Source organism: Acomys minous (genome assembly GCF_964271855.1).
Source record: "Acomys minous genome assembly, chromosome: 16".
In the NCBI taxonomy this organism is placed as follows: Eukaryota; Metazoa; Chordata; class Mammalia; order Rodentia; family Muridae; genus Acomys; species Acomys minous.
In genome coordinates this window covers 48,032,169-48,053,298 of record NC_140498.1, presented here as the reverse complement: position 1 = coordinate 48,053,298, position 21,130 = coordinate 48,032,169, and the positions used below count along the sequence as shown (strand labels likewise).

Here is a 21,130-nt window from a genome sequence, read left to right as displayed (position 1 = left end):
CGCGAAGCTGAGAGAGCTCAGCCAATCACGGCGACGGTGGGCGGGGAGCGAGCGGCTGAGGGAAAAAACAAACTGACCCCGGGCGGGCGCGCCGCGGTCGCCTGGCGTCGAGCTACAGGCCAGGGCCTGAGGCGTCCAGAGCGGCCTGTGAGGCGAGGGCGCGCGCCCGGGAGGCCTCGGGCACAGATTTGGATGGCGTTTAAGAAGCTAGTATAATGAAATCGTCACCAAAGCAAAACCCCGGAGAACAAGGGTTGAAATTATTATGAAACCTTCTTCGCCAAAACAAGCCCCGGAGAAAAAGGGCTGTAGATTCCAGCTGTGAAAATTCTGCAGGAGTAGAACCTGAGGTGGCGATTGGCCAGTACCCTGTGAATTCCAAATACAGCAGGGGACTCAAGGCTCTGCAGCTCCAGGGAGCCTTTGGTGGCGTTCTGTGGAAACTTTATTTACATAGCTCAGTTCAGAGAAGTGGCTGAGAAATCATGAAAATCAGTATTTCTCAACATTAAAATATGATGTGCTCTGGAGACAGAAGGTCTCAAAGCCTAGTGCGAGTTGTTTGCAAAGTGTCCTTGAGTGGCTGAAATGCATTCCTTCCAGTCATGGTGGCGCACACCTTTAATCCCAGCACTCAGAAGGCAGAGGCAGGTGGATCAATGTGAATTGCAGGCCAGCCTGCTCTACAAAGTGAGTCGTGTACACAGCCAAGGCTACACAGAGAAACCCTGTCTGGAAAAAAAAAACCCAAAAACAAATAAAATGCATTCCTGAGGTGGGGGAGGAACCATCTTGCTGGCTGCCACATTCTTCCAGGCAGTTTGGGAAAGTACACCTGGTGGCCCACTCCTTTAATCCCAGCAACCCCAGAGGCTGATCTCAAAATAAATAAAAAATCACTTTACAGAAACAGGTATCCTCGGTGCTGAGTTTTCAGATGTTAGCCCCTTAGAGTTTTCTACATGGTCCTGTGGGCAGAGGAGATGCTCAGTGGTTTACAACACTTGCCCTCATGCATAGAGGCAGCTCACAACTGCCTGTAATTCCAATTTCAGGAAATCCAACACCCTCTGGCTTCTGAGGGCACTTGCGAACATGTGCACACAAATTCATGGAGGGACACTCACACATTAAAAAAATATATATTTAAAATGTGTGTATGTGTGTGTGTGTGTGTGTGTGTGTGTGTGTGTTTCTGCTATATAGGACTTTTAGGGATCATTGTGCGCGCTGCAACAAGCCAGGCTTGGCCATTCATCCTCAATAGGCCAACTAAAGGAGCCAAATACATATAGCAAAGCAGAAAAAGATTTCTTCAATATGGCCACATTTGGAAGAGGGACAGAGATCTAAGACAACTCCAAAGTCAATCTTCAGGGTATAATGGGGATGTGGCTGTTAGCTCCATTTGTTCTGTGGAACAGGAGAGACATTGACTGTCTGAGAGAAACAATAAACCAATACACAGGAAAGCCATAAGACTGAACATCAGAAAACTATAGGAGGTAGGCTGATTGTCACCTGTCAGCATGAGAAAGGGAACCCAACTGGGAGTCTGCCCAGGGAATTCTTTGTCCTCTTGTTTCCTCAAGATGAAATGCTTGTTGCTGAATAGGCCTTTCCTTCTCACTGCCTTTCCCATAAGAAAGACCATAGGTGGCCTGTTGAGGGCCATCTTGGACATTCGCCCCTTTAGATCCATGGCTCCTCCCCTATCTGTCTGTCTGTCAGGGAGGCTAACTCCTAGTCTTTCAAGAGAATAGCACAACCCTGCACAGTAACTACTCCATCCTAAGCCTCCACGCTAGCATAGCTTCCTCCCATTCAGATGTCCCACATTATGCTTGTTTCTTATTGGCTTTAAAGGTATAAATTTATTGTGTTCTGTACATCTTGGTTAAAATCTTTAAAATCTATAACAAATAGTTATGCTTGTAATTTAAGGCCAGAGCCATTCTAACATCAAATTAAATGAACCAACTTAAGAAACTGATCTCTAACAGTAATATACTTATAGAAAATAAAAAATTTAAACAATGTTTCCTTAATAAAGATGTTAAAACTGCATCTCCAACATATATCTGTAAACTTTCATCTAAAGATTAATAATTTGCTTATTAAATATAATGTTTAAAATTTAAGTTCAAACTCTTGTTTAAAATATATGAGTGCATATGCATTTGTAACACAGATATTATGTGATTCAATGTTAGTTCAAAGCACTATAAAGATCTGGTTTTAAGTTCTAAAAATTATGACTTCATTCTTAAACAAATGTAATGGGACTTCTTTGTATTAAATACGTTACAGTCAATATAAAGTATTAATAACTTTAAATTTTTCTATAAATTAAATATATTAGTAACACTGAATAATTTTCTTTAAAAACTGTTATATTCTATAATGATATGCCATATGGAAACCAGAAAAGTTTCCAATCTCTATATTTATAAATCTTGATGCTGAAGTAAACTCTAATTTAATGGTTATCATTTATGTAACTTCTCAAGATCTTATTGTACATCAAAAATCATGGTGTGTAAAACAGGAGATACAAATTAATGCAGGGGATAAAATTGTTCAGCTGTTACTGTTTCCCTAAATTAAGGGCAAAGCCATTCCCATAAAAAAGAATGGGTATAGTTGAGAATACAGAAAAATATATGTTCTGGCAAACAATGGTATATATTCACTTATAAGTAGATATTAGCCCAACATACATGCTCTCTGAGAGACTCCACTCAGTGAAGGATTGGGACAAATACTGGAAATCATTGCCAAACTGTAGGCAAAGAACTATGAGTTATATAAAAGAATGGCCCAGATAAAATACATTAATAAGCATTTAAGGTTATGAATAAAAGGTAACAATAAAAATCATTATAAACAGATGACATGGGATTGAGACAAGGAACCCATACCTGCCCCACGTTGGGCGCCAGCTGACCCGACCTGCGGGGTTCGACTAAAACTCGCGAGGGAGGTCACCTGTTGAGAATGCAAGACACAAGAAAGGGGAGCAAGTTTGACTGAGCAAACTCTCAATCTTTATTAGTCAGGCAGCAGCTTTTATAGTTCAGAAGGCAGGGAAGCTACTGGTATAGCAACCCAACTGCAGGCTTTTCTCAAAACATAGAGAATTCCAGGCAGGGTCAAAATGTCCTGCCACACAGGGTATCTTGCTTTGTCTTCATCTAGCTTTAGTCTAACTGCTGACTCACAACAGGGTCGCTCCATCCCTATTGGTCTTTAGTCTAACTGCTGACTCACAACAGGGTCAGCTAGTTTCTGGTGAAAAGCAAGCTCTGGGAAAGACAGAGACTTAAAGGTGCAGACTTAGACAAGATGGCTGAACATTGGCCATATGGCCTATCGTCCCCAACAGAACAGGATGTCCCACCTTATTCTCTTATTGTTCAGCATTGGCTAGTTGGCTTTTATTGACAATACAGAGAACAAATTGTGACATGTTTACACAAACTTGAGATGTTATACCCAGATCAAGAGACCATCCCACAAAGACCACCAGGAGTAGGAAGCCAAGTCATAAGCAAAAGCAGAAAGCCTTTATTCTGCAGAGATTGAGAGTACTGGGGTCACTGCCTATGCAAAGCCAGATGGTGAAAGACCATCTAGTGTTAATGCCCGGCTGGTGCTCTGGAGAGGGTCCAGGGTGGGGTCTCTGGTGCTGGATGTGGATGCCCTTCCAGTTTGCTTCATCTCTTGGGTGGCTAGAGCTGATGGCTCAGATAACCGATCAGGACTGAAAGAGAAAGGAGGGAAGGGGGAAAAGAGCCCAAATTTTCTTCTCTAGGGACTTCGGCCAAGAAGGAGAATTTAAACTGAGCACAAATTTCCTATGGCTGAGGCTGTAAACGTGTCTTCTGGCTAGAAACTGCACGGGGGTCGTAAAAGGAGGCTCTTTGCTCTGCAGACAGGCCTCCTTGCGGAGATCTCCAGTCAACTAGTGTGAACTTAGGCTGGGTAAAAAGCCCTGGGTCTGCTAACTTGTTTGTGAATCCACAGAGAAGTAAGAAGTAAAAAAGAGATAAAAAACAAACCACTCACACACATACATTCAAGAGAAAAGGTAGATGGAATTAGGCATCTTGACTTCAACTGAAGTCAGGTTTCCCAATTTTCAGCACATACATTCAAGAGAAAAGATCAAGAGAAGAGGTGGATGAAGTCAGGCATCTTAACGTCAACTGAAGTTAAGCTGCTCAATTCTCCCCCACGTTTATTGTAGAAGACCATACTTATACTTCTGAGAAAAGGGAAATACCTCATAGTCAAGAGCACAATTAATCACAAAAACAGACGAATTCTAAAATATAACAGGTTATATGTTTTAAATCTACACATTTCTTATCTATGTATCCACTACATAAGTTCATAGTGAGTTCAGAATGACAAAGCTTGACAAAGTCTAAGGTTAATAGGGTTTGAAACTTACAAGAGTATACAATTTATCAATTAGGACGGACTTAACTATACACTATCCAGCTATCTCTTAGTTCATTATGAGCCCAGGACAATAATTCTTATCTGTCTTTCATTCTAAGAAACAGAGTAAATTCAGACATATCTAGGTAGCTTCATTCCACTTAGGTCATGAAAAGTTTAAACAAACTTGCCCATATTTATGGTGAAAATACCAGGATTCGTGGTGCCATCTGTAGTGGAGGCTTATCTGAAGCCACAAATCTGCTAGTAGGCTATCCTTAGTGAGGCATCTCGAGGTCCACAAAGGTATTTATTGCAGCCATTAACTAACTTTAACTTTTAAAACTATTTGATTCAAATCAGGAATTCCATAATCAGGGATTAACTCATCTGAATAACAAACAGTACATCTTCAATAAGATCCTGTAGGAAGTTTGCTCAATCAGAGCTGGTCAGTGCCCAGAAAATAACAGTTCACACCAATGCCAGATGTGTTTACTTTTGGTTTTTCAAGACAGGGTTTCTCTGTGTAATCCTGACTATCCTGGACTCGCTTTGTAGACTGGGCTGGCCATGAATGTAGTCCTGGCTGTCCTGGACTCGCTTTGTAGACCACACTGGCCTTAGACTCACAGTGATCCACCTGCCTCTGCCTCCCTGGGTGCTGGGAGTAAAGGCATGCGCCACCATGCCCGGCTCTAATGTCAGATTTTAGAGAGATGCAGCAAAGCACAATGGACAGAGTAGTCAGAGGTTGGAGGCAATTCTGGGGTACATCACGATACAGATGTTGCAAATACTGGATCACCTCCAGAAATTTCTCATGCCTACTGGACTTCCCCTAATCAATGGCTCCCGACAGCATGTCAGAGGCTGGAAGCAGTTTGGGGGTGCATCCTGGTATAAGACCTGGAAACACCAGATCACCTCCTAGAAAGCCCACATGCCTAGTGAGTTCCCTTAACAGGGTGGCTCTTGGCAATCTAGTTGAACATGTAGGCTTTTTAAAAAAATAGGTAATCAAGGGAAGTTCCAAGATGGGTTAAGTAATCATTACTTCTATTGTCATAGATCAAGTGCTAGGGTACAAGTTCTTGAGGCTACATTACTCTGGTCAGGAGTTGGGGGGGGGATCTTCAAATTGGTAGTTAAGCAACCTTATCTTCCTCAGGCCAGGTGTCCTGACTGTCTTTGACTGGTAGCCTGAGGGTTATGGCTTTTCCAGGAATTCTTTTACAAAACAGAAAGACAGAAACTCTGGCCTAGTCACAAGATGGAGTTACATTTGTACAATTACCTGGGTCCTTCAGAGACAGTAGATACTTAGAATAAACATCACTGGGAGGCAGAGGCAGGTGATCACTGTGAGTTCGAGGCCAGCCTGGTCTACAAAGGAGTCCAGGACAGCCAAAGTCACACAGAGAAAACCTGTCTCGAAAAACAACAACAACAACAAAAACCTAAAATAAACATCTTAATGCAATGTCCAGATTGAAACCAGATTGTGGGGTAGAGAAATCAGCATTTGAATGAACAAGGGTAAACTGTACACAGTCCACAAGGACACGATGCCCACACAGTCTGTATTGAAGTCAACATTAAATGATACAACAGAAATACAGTGTGTTGGTTTGAATTAGAATGTCCAGCTGGGCTGGGTGGTGGTGGTGCACCCCTTTAATCCCAGCACTTGGGAGGCAGTGGCAGATGGATCTCTGTGGGTTCTGAGGCCAGCCTGGTCTGGGACAGTCAGGTAGACCTGTTACACAGAAAAACCTTGTCTCAAAAAAAAAAAGTACATCGGGGTTTGGTGGCACACACCTGTAATACTAGCACCCAAAGAGGCAGAGGCAGGCAAATCTCTGTGAGTTTGAGGCCAGTCTGAGTCTGATTTACACAGTGAGTCCAGGACAGCCAGTTACCTCTGTCTCTGAAAACAAACAAAACAAAGCAAAAACCAAAAAACCCAGGACACAAACTGGGCGTGGTGGCTCACACCTTTAATCCCAGCACTCAGGAAGCAGAGGCAGGTGGATCGCTGTGAGTTTGATGCCAGCCTGGTCTACAAAGAGAGTCCAGGACAACCAAAGCTACACAGAGACTTTGTTTCAAAAAATAAAAACAAAAACAAACAAACAACAACAAAACCAGGACAGCCAAGGCTACACAGAGAAACTTGCTTTGAAAAACAAACAAACAAAACAAACACATACAGTTGAATGCTTGGTCATCAAGGAATAGTAAGAACTCTTTGATCGGATTAGAAGGATTAGGAGGTGTGGCCCTATTGAAAGAAGTGTGTCATTGGTGGCTTTAACAAAATCCCAGATGTTCAAGTTTACCAATAAAGACTCAGGAGGGAGATGCTAACTCAGAGAGTTAAGAAAGCATTCAGCTGACCTTTTTCCTCAGCCAACAGTCCCAGAAGGAAAAAGCCCCATTTTCTTCTCCACACTGTCTTAAATACCCTCCAAACTGGGCTGGAGAGATGGCTTAGTGGGTAAGAGTACTGACTGCTCTTCCAGAGGACCAGGACCAGGGTTCAATTCTCTGAACCCACATGGTGGCTCATAACTGTCTGTAACGCCAAGATCTGACACCCTCACACCAACCTACATGCAGGCAAAACATCAATGCACTTAAAATAAAGATAAATTATATATATAAAGCCCTCCATATCCCTACTTTCCCTACTTTCTACTTCCTAAGAGTCTCAGTTTCTCTCTCTCTCTCTCTCTCTCTCTCTCTCTCTCTCTCTCTCTCTCTCTCTCTCCCTCCCTCCCTCCCTCTCCCTTCCCCCATCTGGACTTTCTTTCACTCTGTTTTTTTTTTCCCTATGTCCACTCCCTGTCAACTGGTTGCCTGCTCCACCTATTGACTTATAGTTGACTTTTTTAGTCCTGTTTACAGAAAGCTCTTGGATTGAAGGTGTATGGTAGGGCTGAGCCACACCACAACTAGAAACAAGTTTTTCCAGTCTACAGTCTTGGGCTTCACAGTGTGATTAAATATCCTGCAACAACTGGCTGTAAACTTTGGGCTTTCAAAAGCCCATGCCAGACCCAGGGTCTCTGCAGGCCTATGGATCAAGATGTAAAGCTCTCAGCTACTGCTCCAGCACCATGCCTTTCTTCTTCCTGCTACAATGATCATGGAGTGACCCTCTGAAAGTATAAACAAGTCTCCAATTTAAATGCTTCCTTTTGTAAGAGTTGCCTTGGTCATTGTGTGTGAAGGGACTGGTGTCAGCCCAAAACCCCCAAACCAGGTTCTCAGAACAAAGGAGATTTATTTGGCCAAGAGGGACAGAGGGCAGGGAATAAGTGACAAAGACAGGAGACAGAGGATGAAGAGGGGAAAGGAATATTTGTCCTGGGCAGGGAGACAACGACAACAAAGGACTACTTCAGGATAGAGAGGAGACAGATGCAGCCCAAAGGCAAATGGCAACTTATAAAGGTAAAGGGAGAGCCAGGTAGGCATGGTGGCCATGTTTTTAATCCCAGAACTTGGGAGGGAGAGGCAGGTGGATCCCTGTGAGTTCGAGGCCAGCCTGGTCTACAAAACTAGAGTCCAGGACAGGCAAAAATACACAGAGAAACCCTGTCTTGAAAAACCAAACCAAAAAAAAAAAAAAAAAAAAAAAAAGGTAAAAGGGTAACTCCATGTTAGGATGAGGTATTTAATTTTGATTGGGCATATTAATTAGATGAGCTAAAAGGGAACTTTTGATTGCTGGATTTCAACCCTTTGATACCTGGACTTGGTAGTCAGCCTCAGAAGGAGGAAGTGTCCTGCTAAAGGAACACACCCTGGTGGTTAGGTTTAGGGATGGAATGTAACGGTTTTTAGCAAGGAGGAAGGAAGTGGGGAGAAGGGCAAGGCCTGCCAGAGTCGTGTTTGCCATACTTGGGCTGGCCACAGTCCTTTCTTCCCAGCGATAGATCAGTGACTAAGGCAGACAGCCCCTCCCTTCCTTGAAGATATACGGCAGTTACTGAGCAGTTGGGGGTGGGGGCAGGGAGAGCTTACAGGGTCCTACTACCTTCTTAATGGTTAGCAGTTGCTGGAAGAGGTGTTTTCCTTTAGTGGTGTAGATCCCCAAAGTCACATGTGCTTCTCTAAGTAACACCAGTTAAATTAATTGGTTCACTACAATTACAGTGGTCTCTATGAATATCATTAGATGATAGCAGAGAAATAAAGTATGATTATTATGGTTAATTTTGTTAAGATTATGGTGTCCAGATATTACTATGAATGTATATGTAGATTTACTACCTATGGTCATCAACTCTTCCGAATTCAAGGAGGTAATCCTTAATATTGTGGTCGAGCCTCAGGTAATTAACTCAAGGTGTTAATAACAGAAACAGGATTCCCAGATCAGCAGCACGTCTGCTTCCATATTTTGCTGTGTTTTCAGGTTGCTAGGCTGCTGTACAAAGTTTGAAAGACCATAGCATCCACTTTTATTGTTTTTAGTTTATTGGCTTTTTTTTTTTTTAAGACAGAGTCTCACAATGTAGCTCATGTCATCCTGTAAATAATTCAGGCTATACCAGAACTCACTATGTAGACCAGGCTGGCCTCGAGGTCACAGGGCTCTGCCTGCCGCTGCCTCCCAAATGCTGGGATTAAAGATGTTCTCCACTATGCCTGGCTCACAGCATCCAACTGTTTGAATCTGTAGGTTGCTCTCAACATTCCCAATTTGACAGTTCCCCACAACCACATGAGCCAATTACTTTAAAATCTCTACACACACACTATATTTAATAGTGTATATAAATGTCCAAATGCTCTGTCTCTGTGGGGGACTTTTATTTTTGTGTGGTGGTGGGGACATGTGTCATGATACATGTTCCGAGGTCAGAGGGCAACTTTGTGGAGTGAGCTCTAGAGATCAAATTCAGGTCACTAGGCTTTTGATGGAGTGCCTTTATTCACAGAGCCATCCCACTAACTCTCTCTGGGGAATACTGACTGGGAGAATACTAGCATCTGACTGTAAATGGAACTGTCATTTTATAAATGACTCTTGCAGGTAAGGGAGAGGACTGATCTGAACCCTTGCCCTAGATAAACCCAGGTACAATTGGAAAATACAAGACTCTGCTTACTATCTTGCCATAATGGCTCACTAGAATACAGTGTAATGCTTGATCATTTTTGTTTTTGTTTTTAACTACATTGTATACTATCCTCCATGCATCGCCTGGCTGTTGCCCTGAAGAAACTCTGCACAAGATTGAGCCTGTTAACATTACATCATTTAGTGCAGACAAGTTCACAAAGTCATACTGCTTCACAAAGATACAGTTAACAGTTTCTAGGGAAAACAGACTCAGGAGGCCCCTCCCTTCCTTGAAGATGGCAGTTAATGAACAGTTGGGGGTGGGGGTAGGGAGGGCTTACAGGATCCACTCTAAGGATCCTTTAACAGTTATCAGTTGCTTGGACAGTTGTTTTCTTTTCATTTTGTTTTGTTTTTCAAGACAGGGTTTCTCTGTGTAGCCATGGCTGTCCTAGACTCGATTTGGAGACCAGGTTGCCCTCAAACTCACAGCAATCCACCTACCTCTGCCTCCCGAGTGCTGGAATTAAAGGCGTGTGCCACCACCTCTCGGCCAATTGTCTTAATGGTGTAGATGCCCCCCAAAGTCACATGTGCTTCTGTAAGTAACACCATTTAAGTTGGTCACTAAGCTACACATGGGTGGGTGGTTGCTTTCATTGTTGGTGCCCTACGTGGAGTGAGTAGACTTTTATTTACATCTCTTTGGAAAAAGCTCATAACACATTCTCAAGCAGATAGTTTCTATTAGAATTGCTTGTTATGAAATGCTGGGTAGGTAGTATTTATACCAAAGGACACAGTTTAGAAAGTATTGACAGAAAGGCATAAAAAAGGATTGGTAAAGACTTCCATATATGGTAAGGTACAGTCCAGGGCTGACCATCTTTGGCAAATAAAGTTTTTTTTTTGTTGTTGTTATTGTTTTTTTTTCCCCCAAGACAGGGTTTCTCTGTGTAGTGTGTACCACCAGTACCTGGCTATAAAGTTTTACTGTAACAGAGCATGATTCTTCATACATGTTATATTGGGGTTGATGGGAGCAACTTGAAAATGGAAGAAAGCATATTTGGAAGCAGAATCATTCCTCTAATCTGAACTGAAGAGTTGCAGTTACTCCCTTGGAGAAGAGGCAGTGTGTACGTGCCATTGGGGTCTAGGAGTTTTACAGTGTAGTGGATTACTTGTCAAGGCATTCTTTATAAAACCTTTAAGTACTAAAATGATCGTGTGTGAACTGGTCACTAATCACATAGACTCAGCCATACATTTCTATACAATTGTATACAATTGTGTCCCTAACCTCAAGGTTATGAGAGCAGCCTGATGTTTAACTGCAATTTTCTCACTTCTGTAAACAATGCTTGCTTGCTGCAGATGTCCACAGCTGCCTTTCTGTGTATGTCACACAATGGTAGGTTTTGCCTTTAAAAGCTCTAACAAATTGGGAGTTTGGGACATTCAGTACAGTTGAATCAAATAAACTTCTTTAGGGGAGTGAAAACAAACAATAGCTTCTGGCATTTCAGGAAGTGTTTGTCATTGGGCAAGGGTCTTACAGGTTAGAGGCATTTTTGTTTCATGGATCTTAGGCACAGAAATTGAAACTTAAAATTATAGCTTTGGCTCTCACAAAAACTGCAAAAACTACTAAGGTATTAAGTTAACAGCACAGAGCCAGGCGTGGTGGCACATGCCTTTAATCCCAGCACTCGGGAGGCAGAGGCAGGTGGATCGCTGTGAGTTCAAGGCCAGCCTGGTCTACAAAGTGAGTCCAGGACAGCCAAGGCTAACACAGAGAGACCCTGTCTCGAAAAACAAACAAACAAAAAAAGTTAACAGCACAGGAAGCAGTTAAAATCATTTACAGGGAGAAGTCATGTCAGAAATGTGCCAAAGGATTTAAAGTCACTTATTTTAGAGACAGTCTCATTATAGCTCTGGGTGGCCTGGAACTGGCTTTATAGACCAGGCTGGCCTCAAACTCACTGAGATCCACCTGCCTCTGCTCCTGAGTGCTGGGATTAAATGCGAGGCAACAGCCACTCTTTATCATTTGTTAAATAAGACATACAGCGAGGATCAGAGAACAATTATTGATTCAAAAAGAAACCTAATCTCAACAGTCACATAAAAAGACTGACAAATTGGTTTGCTGGCATCCTCCAAGCATTGGGAAGGCCGAGGAAGGCGGAGCAGGAGTTTGAGGGTAGTGTGGACACCTCTCAATCCACAACTCTCCAAACAAGAGCCAGGATGTAGCTCACAGATAGAATACTGTCTGTTGTGCAAAAGTTCCTGGTTTGCTATCCAGAGCCACAACACAAACAAAATAAGTTCTAACACACAAGCCAATATTTTTCTTCTAAACGAAAGGTTTCACATATTTATTCCTGAATGACCCTGCAAGAACACAGAAACAAAGAAAACCTCACTTTCCCAATAAACACACTCAGCTGTCCAGACAATGGCAATGTTTTAAGCTTGGTACAGAAAGTTAACGGTGACATTCAGACAGCATAACTATGTGTGGTTCCTTATAGACCCAGTTTGGTTCGCCGCCAATGTCTCCGCTTGGAGTTGTACATGATTTTATTGCCGGTTTTCATCTGAATCCATTGTGGAATGGGGCGATTTTGCTTCTGTTTCTTAGCCAGGAATCTCTTGATCCTGAAGGTCTTGTGAGAAGCCATGGTGAAGAGCAAAGCCAGTCAGGCCCACACTGTGAGAGAAGGGCAAGAACCTCCAGTCATTAGAAGAAAGGTGATGATGAAAAGAGGCAATCAAAAGAAAAAGCAAGTGAGGCAACCACAACAGTTGATCCAGAAACTGCGGTTAAACACCAGAAACTTCCACCTAGAATCCAACCACTAAATGAACCTACAGTTCTCAAGGCCATCCTGCACTGAGATCCTGTCTAAAAACAAGACAAAACAAACAAAGAAAAACAGAGGGAGTGAAGAGGGCAGAGGAGCCTCCAGATCGGTTGACTCATTCTGGCAAAGAATTTGATAATCAGAAAAAGGGTTTTACTAAGTAATTCATTTTCTACATGGATCAAGCAATTGGCAGAAATACATTCTCCTAAGAATGACCTCTCCCATGCCTTGTGGATTAAGGAATTTTATAATCTCAGCTAGGCTAGGCAGTAGTCGCGCACACCTTTAATCCCAACACTGGGAGGCAGAGGCAGGCAGATCTTTGTGAGATTGAGGCCAGCATGGTCTACAGAGTGATTCAATGACAGCCAAAGCTACATACAGAGAAACCCTGTCTCAAAAAAAAAATTATCTCATTCTTATGACATTTTAAGTACTTTCTCAAGCAGTATTGCCTGCATGTGTATATGTATAAATATTTGCTAGTATTTTAAAGTCCTTTGAGTACTAAAATGACCAACTATTTTTTATTTTACTTTCCTGTACCAAAAATAGTCTGAAAAATATTTAGCTAGACCAACCAAACAAACAAAACAACCTAGTTTTGATAATGCAATGGTTCCGTTTTATTTGAATAATTCAAGTACACTACAAAACAAAAATATGAGCAAGGCATGGTAATGTAAGCTGTTATCTCAATAGTCAGGAGGCAGGTGTAGAGGCAGGAGAATCTGCCAAGTTCAAGGCCAGTCTAGTCACAGAGCAGGAGTCCAGCCACCTAGACAGTGAGGACCACTAAGTCAGAGCCTGACTTGGGAAAAGATAGATAGATAGGTAGATAGACAGACAGATAGATAGATAGATAGATAGATGGATGGGGAGGTGGTACTGGTGGGGTATCCTCCTCACTATGTAGCCTTGGCTAACCTGGAACTTGCTACAGAGACCAGGCTGATGTTGAACTCAGAAATCTGCTTACCCCTTGCCTTCTGTCTGATAGGTGGGGTTAAAGGCATGTGTTACCACGTGTAGCTTGTGGCTGGGTGTGTGTGTGTGTGTGTGTGTGTGTGTGTGTGTGTGTGTGTGTGTATATATATATGTTTTGGGTTTGGTTTTTTGAGACAGGGTTTCTGTGTAGCCCTGGTTGTCCTGGACTTGCTTTGTAGACCAGGCTGGCCTAAAACTCACAGAGATCCACCTGGCTCTGCCTCCCAAGTACTGGGATTAAAGGTGTGCCCCACATTATGGGTATATTTTAAAGTCAACATAAATCTAGTCATTGTATCACTTTTATTATTTACATTTGCTTGTGAGAGGGTCTCATATAACTTGTATGACCTCAAATTTCTAAGTAAGCACGTCTAGTCTTTAATTACGGAGCCTCTTGCCTCCCTTTGGAGATCACCTTGTGCCCTGGTCTAAGTTACTCAGTTTTGTCTAACACAGCGATGATGTTCAGCCTATTCCTTGCCGTGAGTGCAACCTCAGAGGCATCTCCTTTGTACACAAAGAAACCAGCTACCATGAGGCTCTAACTGATAAACTATAAAAGAGAAGACAGTACATTAGGACCATGTGAATATAAAGGCATAATAAAACCCTCAAAATAAACAACAACAACAACAACAACAAAAACCAGGCCTCAAATATACTGACCATAATACCAGATTAACAAAAGCCACAACACCTTCAAACGGACCCCATTTAAAAAAGACTTAATGCTGTCATAGTGACAACTGATGTGTCACCGGGCCACCTGTCGTGTGGATCTGACAGGGAAAACCAACCTGCGCTGACCCTGAAGCTCAGCTCTGCAAGCCTCCAGCAGCTCTCCAAATGTGTTCTTGAATAGTTTATTAGGCAACCTGAAATGACTGTGTGATCTGAATCAGCCATGGTTACTATGTAACAAAAACTATGACAAATTGTCATCTTTGCCTTCATTTCCTGTTTCCTTTACTTATGTCAGACTCCTGCTTGAGTCCCAAAGGCATTATCATCACTCAGTGTCTGTCTTCCTGTACCCCGTCTTTAACTAGTTAGGTATTGACACACTTTGGAGGACACTGAAGTCAGGGCCCCTGGATACATATAATTAACCTCATGTAAAGTCAAGAACTGAGATTGCACTACTCTTCAAATACTAGTCACAGGAACAGGACCCTGAGTCACATCTTTGGCTCTGTGGGAATACGTGGTATCCTGAATTGTACACAAGGTTGTAACTAGATATTTAAATCAGGCTCAAAGCCCCAAGCATTATAACTACCAGAGAAGAGAATTTCTAAGAAATAAGGGGCTATCACTGCTCCCTTCTGTAATAATCCATCCAAATAGGGTTATAGCGCTGAGGAGGTGGTGCAGGTACTTGTACAGCGTACAGTAAACCCAGCCCCAGCAGTGTATAAACTGCCTGTGGTAGGGCTTGCAATCCCAGTGCTGCAGGAGTGGAGGTGAAAGGATCTTTTTTTTTCTTTCTTCTTCTTTTTTTAAATTTGATTTTATTTCATGTGCATTGGTGTGAGGGTGTCAGAATGCCTGAAACTGGAGTTACAGACAGTTGTGAGCCGCTATGTGGGTGGTGGGAATTGAACCCGGGTCCTTTGGAAGAGCAGACAGTGCTCTTAAGCACCGAGCCAGCCCCAAGAATTTTTTTTCTTTTCTTTTTTTTTTTTTTTTTTTTGGTGTTCTTGAGACAGAGTTTCTCTGTGTAGCCTTGGCCATCCTGGACTCACTTTGCAGACCAGGCTGGCCTCGAACTCACAGCGATCGGCCTGCCTCTGCCTCCCGAGTGCCACGCCCAGCTAAGAATCTTAAGGTAGTGAAAATAGACGGGGAACAAAGAGGGACTGAAGGGAACCGAGGGACTGGGAAGGGAGAGGGAGCAGTGGGAGATAAAAGTATAATCATGTTAAGCAAATCTACTTATCTGGCGGGCGGGGTGGCACGCGCCGTTAATCCCAGCACTCGGGAAGCAGAGGCAGGTGGACTAAGAATGAATTACAGTGAAGAGCTTTTAAAAAACAATTAAATTTCCAAACATTATTTCCTCTTACCTCCGCTCACTGAGGGAGTTGAGAAGGTAGCGGAGAAAACACGAACAGAACGCCCAACTCTTCCAGGTATCCTGGGGGGGGGGACGAAAAAGACAAAAAAACATTTCCCCGGATGCAGAGAGGCAGAGGCCTTGTGCCCGGCAGCTAAGGCAGAAGCACAGGCTAGACCACCACACAGCAGCCCGGCACCTACCTGCGAGCGCTGCCCAGCGGAGCCCCTGGGTCGCACACTGGAACCGGCACCCAAGCGCGCCGGCTCGGCAGTTAAAATGGCGGCCGCCGGAAATCCGGTCAGACCTCGTGGCCGTGAGTACGCAAAGCAGCGTCTGCAGCGTCAGCTTCCCGCCAAGGGGAACGCTAGGCTGCCCGGGATGACGGTTGTAACTGTTAATTGTCTCAGGAGCTCACGATCCAGAAACTGGACGTGCAGTCGTGCAGGACGGAAGTGCCACTTCTCGAGTATAATAGGAACGCTGCTGTCCACCCCCAAGACGCAAAACTTTTACTACTTGTGGGTCATCAGCAGATAAAGAGGTTGCAGACGTGAATGGGGCTAGAAAACAATGTCGTGTGCCTGGTGGCTTTTGTCCATAATCCCAACGCCTGAGAGGTAGAAGAGAGAGGAAAACAAGGTCACACTTCAAAGCCGGGTGCACGGCTCAGGCCGGTAACTAAGCGTACCACTTTTAAGATTGAAGGCTGGTGAATAATCGGGGAAAGGCTTCGGACCTCAGGTCCATAATAAACAGCACCCAAAAAAGTAGGATTCTGCCCAGAATAGTTCTATAACAGATAACGTCACTTGGTTTGGGGGCTCTCTCGACACATAGTGTCAGGCATTTTGTGCCGAGTTCCTGCGTCAGTGTCAGCCCCATTTTAACTAACGCACACAAGATACCCACATCAGCACCATTTTGTCTAAAGATAAACTGGCCCCTATTAAAGGGTAAGAATATCTCCACCTGTCGTGGAAGCTATCTACACTCAAGAGTCCCTGATAGTGCCTGGTGTGGTGGCGCACGCCTTTAATCCCAGCACTCAGGAGACAGAGGCAAGTGGATCGTCGTGAGTTCGAGGCCAGCCTGGTCTACAAAGTGAGTCTAGGACAGCTAAGGCTACACAGGGAAACCCTGTCTCGAAAAACAAGCAAACAAACAAAAAAAGAGTCCCTGATAGTACAGCTAACCTTTTTAAACAAATGCTCTTTATCTGAGTTGCAGGGTAGACCCCACCCTGATAGGCATTTCTGCCTACAAAGCTTGCAAAGCCTCACCCTGCAGCGCTTCATTACACAACTTCCAAAGAGATAGCTTGTTGCTTCATTGTTTCAGAGGACAGCCGGCTTCTAGTGAGGTGGAGTTGTACTCTTGTTTCTTTTTCCTGTTGTCCCAGTTCATTCCCAATCTAACACTTAATGGCCTTCTCTTCCGAATAGTTATACACAACCCAGTTGTGGGTTATCCACCAGAAAAGACTTGTCAGACATAGATGTTTTTTTAGGCCAATAGAAAGTCTTTTTTTTTATTTAATAATCAGAAATGTTTTTAATTATGAGCATTAGCCCAAGTGGCTTTTGTTTAACTATGTAGTCCTTGGTTGGCCTAGAACTCAGGTCAGCCCACTCTGCCTAGAGTGCTAGACAAAAGTCATCTCCCACCACGCTTGGCAGTCACTTTTTAGTCAAAGTTTAGAATTAGGGGGTCATGTCCTGTAGCCTTCACAAATACAAGAAAGTCTTCGGGACTCAATCCCATGGTTGTAGCATTAGTCATTGGGTGAAAGTACATTGGGTGAAAGACTTTTTCATGTCCACCTTCCAGAAAAGCTGAATCCAAAACAAACTTAACCTCTCCATCGTCACAGAAGAGTGCCAAAGGCGTGACACAGCCTTGACCAACTTTCAGTTTTTCTAGCATGGCTGTTTCATCGGCAAACCGAAGATTTCCACTCCCAACTCCTAACTGTTTGCCAAGATCATTTAAATTAACTTGTCTATCATGAAGAACTGTCACCAGCCAATAATTTTTCTTCTTTTTGTCTTTAAGAAATAAGTTCTTACTATGTGCTCCTTTCAAATGTTGAATATGAGGCATCATTTCTTCAACTGTAAACACCTCCGGATGCTCCACCACCTCTGTGCGGATGGTGAGGCGCTGAGCCTCTGCTCTAATGCCGTCCGCAACTCTAAGCCCGCCATCGTCCCGCTGCGTTGGCAGGCTGAAGGTAGAAAGTCTTTATTAGCTAGCTGGTGACTGGGTATTTCGGATCCCAGTATAGTTCTGAGACTATGTCAGGGTAAACTTTTAAGTGCGGAAAAACCTGTATTCTGAGTTGACACGCTTCAGTGAACAAGAACAGTTAGCCAGAAGCAGAACAACCGAAACTTTAAAAAAAAGCCAGGTTAGTACATTTAGAGACTTTCCCAGAACCATGGACTTTGATGAATTAGGGTTTTTTGTTTGCTTGTTTGTTGTTTGGCGGTGGGGGGGGGGCGGCATTTGGTTTTTCGAGACATGGTTTCTCTGTGTAGCCTTGGCTGTCCTGGACTTGCACTGTAGACCAGGCTGGCCTCGAACTCACAGCGATCCACCTGCCTCTGCCTCCCGAGTGCTGAGATTAAAGGTGTGCGCCACCCACCCAGCTGAATTAGGTTTTTATTTTATTATGGTGGGTAGTACTGTCTATATACTAGTTTTTTGTTTTTTCTTTTTCTTTCATTTTGTTTGGTATTTTGAGACAGGGTTTCCCTGAATAATAACCCTGGCTATCCTGGAACTCTCTTTGTAGACCAGGGTGGCCTCAAACTCAGAGAGATCCAGCTGCTTATGCCTATGGAGTGCTGGGATTAAAGGCGTGCACTCACACGTCCGGCTGAGCTTTCAGCCCGAATGGCACTTACATCATGGATTCAGTTCTGCTAAGGTCTGGGGGCCTGACACTGCCTTCTTGTTCTAATGTTCTTCACGGCCTGTCTCCTCACCTGCATGTCCTACAAACACACGCACCACTCTCCAAACAACACATATAGCAACCCGCCCCATCTCCAAACAATGAGAAGTGTCTGGAATCCTTATCATGATCAAATTTAGATAGTTTCTATTCAAGGTATGCTCTCAGGGTACCTGAGTATACAGAATAGTGTTAGGTCCAAATCAGGCCTGCTTAATGGCAGTGCTGGTGGCAATGTCATAAAGAGGACTCTGACCTCCTAACAAAGGATTGTTGTTAGCTTACCAGTATGGCCTAATAATGTTTATTACTAGGCCTATAATTGTTGTTACATCAGAAATTTCTAACCCGCTAGAAATCTATCAAGACACAGACATCTGTTATATTTTAAAATAGCCTTGTTAACCTGGGGTAGGACAGATATTAACCCTTTCTTATTGTTTTTAAAAAATTATCTGTAGGCCCAGCTAGCAAACAACCAAGACACAGACACTTGTTAGTCTATTTTAAAATAGCCTTGTTAACCTGGGGTAGGGCAGATATTAACCCTTTCTTATTGTTTGTTTGTTTTTTTTAATTATCTGTATTATCTGTAGGCCCAGCTAGCAAACAACCAAGACACAGACACTTGTTAGTCTATTTTAAAATAGCCTTGTTAACCTGGGGTAGGGCAGATATTAACCCTTTCTTATTGTTTTTTAAAAAAATTATCTGTATTATCTGTAGGCCCAGCTAGCAAACAATCAAGACACAGACACTTGTTAGTCTATTTTAAAATAGCCTTAGTTAACCTGGGATAGGGCAGATATTAACCCTTTCTTATTGTTTTTTTTTTTTTTTAATTATCTGTATTATCTGTAGGCCCGGCTAGCAAACAATCAAGACACAGACACTTGTTATATTTTAAAATAGCCTTAGTTAACCTGGGGCAGGGCAGATATCAATCCTCTAAACTACCTCCCATAGTGGGGCAGGCATGGGATCCCTGCCTCACTCCCATGCCATCTGCTTCCAATAACTTCTATCAAGCTACCTCCCATCCATAATCCCGAATACTTGCTCATGTTCTTTATCTGGGCCGGATTCTCCATACACGCTACCAGCCATGTCCTCCAGCTATCCCACGGCGGCCTTCCTCTCTTCACTTCAGGTCCCTCTCCTTTTCCCGTGGCTATCCTTTCTTCTTCCCAGAATTCCTTTCTCTAAGCCCCACCTATCTCCTGCCCTGCCCAGGTGGGATGGTTTTTTATTAAGCAAAAGGTGAGTCACAGACAGCAAGCAGTAATTAGCATCAAAATACATCAAATTATCCCCTAACACTTTCTTTTTTTGTTTTTTTTGTTTGGTTTTTCAAGACAGGGTTTCTCTGTGTAGCCTTGGCTGTCCTGGACTCACTTTGAGGACCAGGCTGTCCTTGAACTCACAGTGATCTGCCTGCCTCTGCCTCCCGAGTGCTGGGATTAAAGGCGTGCGCCACTACTGCCTGGCTACAAGACCTTTTCTTAAAAACTAAGGTAAAGAGCTTTAGAGAAAAATGCCGAATCTGGGTCTTCACCAGATGCTGACCTCTGGCTGCCACAGATGCATGTACAGGTGAAAACACATTCCTCCCCGCCCTCACCCCGCCCCCCCCACCCCCCCCATCTCTGCAAACACCATGACCAGCAGAATAATAATTCACATGAGGCAAAAAGAAAATCCAGGTCATCTCAATTCAGTAGCCAGTGTTGGCTCAGACTTCTAGAGACTGACTCAGGCTGTTTATTTTATGTCATTCAGTGCCTGGTGTTGGCCTGGGTTCTGAATCCATCAGGCTGGTCCAGGTACTGCTTGCTTCCAGAGGAGAACAGAGGTCCTATTTCTCGATCAGTGCAGGTTAGAACACTGAGGGTGAGGCCTATGTGCTAGGCCAAGTTCCTGCTGTCACCGGGAAAGGTAGAAATTGAGTTTTCTACTGGTTGTTAAAGTTAGGTCTTTTAGAATGAAATTGCTGGTATGAGATGGCAGCGGAGACTCCAGAGCTCCACAAGCCTGTGATACCAAAAGTGTTACAACCCTTTGATGGTAAGCAAAGCAGAGGACGCAGGTAGATGCCCCAAGCTATCTAGAAGGCAGGTCTGGTGAGATGCAGGCCCCGAGGGTGCTTTGCTGGAGGTGAGCACTGCTCTCTTAGCTTCCGGGTGGTTCAGAAGCTTGGGGCTGCCTGGCTAGTGGCTGCCCGATTAACAGCCAAGTTCAGGCATCTAGCTGTGATTCTCCAGGGAGGAGGGGAACCCTCCCTTCCACAGAATAAATGGAGTCTCAGATGGTCATGGTGGAGGAACAGCTCAAGCATAAGAGAGTGCTTATTTCCTGACTCAGATATTTATCTTGGTCAGTGGGAGGGGTTCCAGGGTGAATGCCTCTCATTCGATAGGGTAGGGGGTATCAGGATACTTAATCTACATGTAACAAAGTATTCCTAGCATAAGAGGGGAAATGCAATACCTAATTATCCTATGGGTGGGGGAAGATCTCCAGGTAAAGTTAAAGGTCATTGGTTGAAAGCAAACACACTAAGATATCTTATTAGCATAGGGTATGTGTCTCCAGGAATCTCCAGGTGTTTTCTGAATCGGTTTCTTATCAGGAAAGGACTGGGCTTGTAGTCTCCCTGCTAGCTATGTGATATTCCTTAGAGTTTCTAGGTTAGAGAGGGGACTCTAATGAGAAAGGAAGTGCCG

General features: G+C 43.6%; 2 protein-coding genes and 1 pseudogene across 7 annotated transcripts in view; all 3 read right to left on the bottom strand.

Annotated features, from left to right (window-relative positions):
• Nucleotides 1-15,716, bottom strand: part of ATF7IP2 (activating transcription factor 7 interacting protein 2) — a 69,017-nt gene extending 53,301 nt beyond the window's left edge. For all 5 annotated transcript variants that reach the window (XM_084762474.1, XM_084762472.1, XM_084762477.1 and 2 more), the window contains exons 1-2: nt 15,652-15,716; nt 15,459-15,529 (exon numbers count right to left, since the gene is read on the bottom strand). The gene's annotated coding sequence lies outside the window, so the exon portion shown is untranslated. The remainder of the gene's footprint in view (nt 1-15,458; nt 15,530-15,651) is intronic.
• Nucleotides 11,879-15,719, bottom strand: LOC311586457 (large ribosomal subunit protein eL39-like). The gene is made up of 3 exons (XM_084762485.1): nt 15,652-15,719; nt 15,459-15,529; nt 11,879-12,245 (listed from the first exon to the last, which is right to left on the bottom strand). The coding sequence occupies exon 3, from the start codon at nt 12,214-12,216 to the stop codon at nt 12,061-12,063; it is 156 nt and encodes a 51-aa protein (XP_084618611.1). The 5' UTR covers nt 12,217-12,245; nt 15,459-15,529; nt 15,652-15,719; the 3' UTR covers nt 11,879-12,060.
• Nucleotides 15,720-16,972: 1,253 nt separating this feature from the next.
• LOC311586456 (prolyl-tRNA synthetase associated domain-containing protein 1-like) lies at nt 16,973-17,963 on the bottom strand (annotated as a pseudogene). Its single transcript has one exon. The product of its transcript is annotated as a prolyl-tRNA synthetase associated domain-containing protein 1-like (transcript).
• Between the last annotated feature and the right edge of the window lie 3,167 nt (nt 17,964-21,130).

Bases quoted from the DNA above. Each gene is read 5' to 3' on its own strand.
- LOC311586457 (XM_084762485.1), bottom strand. From the start codon at position 12,216: ATGGCTTCTCACAAGACCTTCAGGATCAAGAGATTCCTGGCTAAGAAA.